General features: G+C 62.3%; 1 protein-coding gene across 1 annotated transcript; it reads left to right on the forward strand.

Annotated features, from left to right (window-relative positions):
• Positions 1 to 2,283: 2,283 nt before the first annotated feature.
• On the forward strand, positions 2,284 to 4,558 carry FZD9 (frizzled class receptor 9). Its single transcript, XM_085078361.1, has one exon. It carries the CDS (start codon positions 2,479 to 2,481, stop codon positions 4,231 to 4,233), a length of 1,755 nt encoding a protein of 584 aa, XP_084934487.1. The 5' UTR covers positions 2,284 to 2,478; the 3' UTR covers positions 4,234 to 4,558.
• The last annotated feature ends 239 nt before the right edge of the window (positions 4,559 to 4,797 follow it).

The raw sequence follows: 4,797 nt of genomic DNA on the forward strand, positions 1-4,797 counted from the left end.
AGCCCCTTGGCTACAAAAAACGCCATGTTGCTCTTGGCCAGGCTGCAGTAACAGGAGCCAAGAGCAATAGTTTTACACATTAAAGCAAAATTAAATTAAAATACATTTATCTGTGCCGGCCCCCCTTGCTCCCCTTAACCTTTCTCAGAGCAGGTTGTGGGGTGGCAGGGCACCCACGGGGTGAGCCAGGAAGGTGGGGCTAGGAGTCCAGCTCTCATCTAGCCCCTGCCTGTGCCCACTGCCCATCCAGGACCCTCACTGGGCAGCCAGGGCTGGGTCAGAGACCTTTTCCAGGTGATGCTTTCCAACTTTCCTTAGCAAACAACTCCCTGAAGGGAAGCCTCGGTGGCTAGAGGTGGGTTTGGGGTGCCCTGGAGTGGTGGCAGTGACAGCCTTGGGTCCCTCAGCACACACACAGGACACATGCCCTGGGGCTGGGGGTGGAGGGATGAGGAACCCCGGGAAAGGTCCCAGAGCACTGCCGGTGCCACCTCCATCCCCATCACTTGGCTGCTCAGCAAGGTGTGACAATTTGTCCTCAGGACTGCGCCACAGCACAAAATACCCTGAAATAGCCATTTCTTACTGCATGTGTCCCTAACCCAGGGCACAAAGCCCCCTGTAGCTGCTCTGAGTCCCCAGGCACACCGGACAGTGATTTCTGGGACTCTGCAGAGTTGGTGACCAAGGTGACAAAGCCCTCCCAACATCCCAAATAACCCCAAATATCCCCCAGTAACCCTTTTCCCAGGGCTCTGGAGCCCAGTGTGCAGACACCCCGTGTTAGAGGGAAATTCCAGGGCTCTGCCTTATCTCCCGCTCCGTTACACGGCCGATAAGTAGCTCCATGGAATTTCCCTATAGCGCCGGACCGGGATGTTTGGATCGTGCACAGCGGGTGTCAGCGATTAGGAGCCGCGCTGACAGGTTGTTATGCTGTTACCAAAGAAATCACAGGGCTCTGGGAATGCCTGGGAATGGCGGGATGCCCGGACCCCCTGGCGCCAGCCAGGCATTGGATGCCGGGTGTCCCACAGGACACCCAGGGACCCTGCTGGAATCACCCTGGGGTGGGCGAGCTGCTCCCAAACGGGTGCTGGAGATGGCACAGAGCATCTGAGATTGGTGGCTTCCAGGAGTGGGGGGCTGCTGGTGGCACCTTGTGGCAGCACAGCTTGTCCCCAGGGGTGCTGTTACCCCCTGAGTGTTTTTAACACCTCCCCATGCCTAGGATGTGATTTATCACCCTGTGAGTGGGACATTGGATTTTTGGGTCTGGCAGCCCCAACTTGGCCACCCTGATTTGTGTCACCTTCCCAGAGCTGCCCTGGCCTTGTGGTGACAGTGCTGTCTCCTGCCCTGTGCCCGCCCTGAATGACACCAGGGGACATGGCTCTCCTGGCCTGTGCTGTAGGCACTGGAGCTGAGCCACCTCCCCGAGTCCCCAGTGTCCCACCAAGTCCCCAACCCCAGGGGCACAGGCACCGTGTGCTGTGAGCTCCCCCAAGGTGGCAGTTTGTGTTCCCAAGCTGAGGGATGTCACCCTGCGGGGACAACAAGCCCCGGGGTGTGTCCAGGTGTGCTCAGCCACTGTCACACACCCTGCGGGCACAGCGGGCCTGGCAGCACTGCAGGCGGGTCTGGGCAGTGAGGTCATGTGTGTTCCCGTGCCCAGGTGTGTGTGAGCACATGTGCTGGTGTGTGTGGATGTGCACATATGCCTGTCTGTGAGTGTATGTGTGTGTGTATGTTAGTGTATGTGTGTGTTTGTACGTGTGTGTGTTAGTTTGTGCAGGTGTGTGTACATGTGTGAGTGCGTGTGTTAGTGCATGTCTGTGTGCATGTGTTAGCGTGTTCGCGCTTGTGTACATGTGCATGTGAGTGTATGTGTGTACACATGGGCATGCACGTGGTGTGGGCATGTGTGTTAACGTGTGTGGGCATGTGTTACATGTATATGCGTGTGTGTGCACATGCACACGTGTGCATTAGTGTGTGTGAGTGTGTGCACGTGTGCAGCTGTGCCTGTGTAAGTGTGCTGCTTGCGTACGTGTGTGTGTTACATGTGTGTGTGTTACATGTGTGTGTGTTAGTTACATGTGTGTGTGTGACTGAGTTGTCACCAGTGCCGGGGAGCTCCGGGGCTGCGCTGGTCCCGGTGTTGTGCTCCTGCCCGGTCCCGCTGCCGTGCCCCGGCCGGTCCCGCCCCCAGCCCCTCCCCGTCCCGTCCGGCCCCCGGACACGCCCGGCGGGGCGGGGCGGGGCGGGAGCGCTCGGCGGGCGCTGCCGGTGTCGGCGGGCGCGGGGCGGCGCGGGGCGCTCGGCGGGGCCGCCGCCGCATGGCGCGGGCCGGGGCCGGGGGCTGCCCCGGCGCGGCGCCTCCAGCAGCGCAGCGATCGGCCCCGTGGCGGCGGGGGCGGCGTGGCCGGGCGATGGCGGAGCTGTAGCCAGCCGCGGGGCCGGTGCGGGCGGCGGGCGATGGCGGCGGCGCGGCTGCGGGTGGCCCTGTGGGTGCTGTGGCATTTTGGGGTGGGGGGTCGCGGGCTGGAGCTGGCGGGGCTGGAGGGCCCGCGGGGGCGCGCGGCGCGGTGCCAGCCCGTGGACATCCCGATGTGCCGGGGGATCGGCTACAACTTGACCCGCATGCCCAACCTGCTGGGGCACGAGAGCCAGCGGGAGGCCGCCCTGAAGCTGCACGAGTTCGCCCCGCTGGTGGAGTACGGCTGCCACGTTCACCTGCGCTTCTTCCTCTGCTCTCTCTACGCGCCCATGTGCACCGACCAGGTGAGCGCCAGCATCCCCGCCTGCCGCCCCATGTGCGAGCAGGCCCGCCACAAGTGCGTCCCCATCATGGAGCAGTTCAATTTCGGCTGGCCTGAGTCGCTCGACTGCGGCCGGCTGCCCACCAAGAACGACCCCAACGCTCTCTGCATGGAGGCTCCCGAAAACGCCTCGGCCGCTGAGCCGCACAAGGGGCAGGGCATGCTGCCCGTGGCCCCCCGGCCCTGGCCGCCGGGCACCGCTGCCGAGGGCCGGGGATCCAACGGGCTGGGCGCCTGCGACAACCCTGAGAAGTTCCAGTATGTGGAGAAGAGCCTCTCGTGTGCGCCCAGGTGCTCCCCCGGGGTGGACGTGTACTGGTCCCGGGAGGACAAGGACTTTGCCTTCATCTGGATGGCTGTCTGGTCCACCCTCTGCTTCGTCTCCACCGCCTTCACCGTCCTCACTTTCCTGCTCGACCCGCACCGCTTCCAGTACCCCGAGAGGCCCATCATCTTCCTCTCCATGTGCTACAACGTCTACTCCGTGGCCTTCATCATCCGCTCCGTGGCCGGGGCCGAGAACATCGCCTGCGACCGGGAGAACGGTGAGCTCTACATCATCCAGGAGGGGCTGGAGAGCACAGGCTGCACCATCGTCTTCCTCATCCTCTACTATTTCGGCATGGCCAGCTCTCTCTGGTGGGTTGTCCTCACCCTCACCTGGTTCCTGGCCGCCGGGAAGAAGTGGGGACACGAGGCCATCGAGGCTCACAGCAGCTACTTCCACATGGCCGCCTGGGGCATCCCGGCCATGAAGACCATCGTCATCCTCACCATGCGGAAGGTGGCGGGGGACGAGCTCACGGGGCTGTGCTACGTGGGGAGCATGGACGTCAGCGCGCTGACCGGCTTCGTCCTCATCCCCCTCTCCTGCTACCTGGTCATCGGCACCTCCTTCATCCTCACCGGCTTCGTCGCCCTCTTCCACATCCGCAAGATCATGAAGACGGGCGGCACCAACACGGAAAAGCTGGAGAAGCTGATGGTGAAGATCGGGGTCTTCTCCATCCTCTACACCGTGCCGGCCACCTGCGTCATCGTCTGCTACTTCTACGAGCGGCTGAACGTGGATTACTGGACGCTGCGGGCTCTGGAGCGCGGCTGCCTGCGCCTGCCCGGCCGCCGCGCCGCCAACTGCTCCCTGGAGGCCTCGGTGCCCACCGTGGCCGTCTTCATGCTAAAGATTTTCATGTCGCTGGTGGTGGGCATCACCAGCGGGGTGTGGGTGTGGAGCTCCAAAACGCTGCAGACCTGGCAGAGCCTGTGCAACAGGCGGCTGGGCACGAGGACGCGGGGCAAGCCCTGCAGCGGGGTCAGCTGCGGCGGGGGGCACTGCCACTACAAAGCCCCCACAGTCATGCTGCACATGACCAAGACGGACCCGTACCTGGACAACCCAACCCACGTCTAGAGAGGGGGGCTGCCCCCCGGCCTCACGGGTAAGGGGTGAAGGGCTGTGTGGTGGCGGGAGGGACACTCCCAGGTTTGGGGGGGGCGAGGCTGCGGGACACCCCCAGAACCACTCACTGACAAGTAGCTGCTTTTTCCTAGAGGTTGTTTTGTTGTTGCCAAATCCAGTGACTCTTCTAATGCTTTCTTTGGGGGATGGTGGGGATGGGGCAGGGAGAGGAATAATCCATCCATGTTTATTTAATTCTGTAATTTATTTTAATTTTTTTTTTGATCATTAGCTGCGAGGAATGGAAAAAACAATAAACCCTGGATGTGTTATTTGATCCGAGCCTGGTGCTGTTTGCAGGGATTCCAGGGGGTCAAGAGCTCCCCCATGGGATCCCCCCCCAGTTTGGGGTCTTTCATATTGGGCCAAGCCATGCCGGGCCATGCCGGACCATGCCGGGCTGCCTCTGCCTCTGGCAGGAGTGTGGTACCAGGGGGTCCCTCCATCCAGTTCCCCCCTGCCTTGGCTCCTCTGGAGCCTGCTCTGCCTCCCGGCAAGGAGGAGGAGGAGGAGGAA

The sequence above is a fragment of the Lichenostomus cassidix genome, chromosome 19 (genome assembly GCF_008360975.1).
Source record: "Lichenostomus cassidix isolate B80296 chromosome 19, HeHo_3.0, whole genome shotgun sequence".
Lineage (NCBI taxonomy): Eukaryota > Metazoa > Chordata > Aves > Passeriformes > Meliphagidae > Lichenostomus > Lichenostomus cassidix.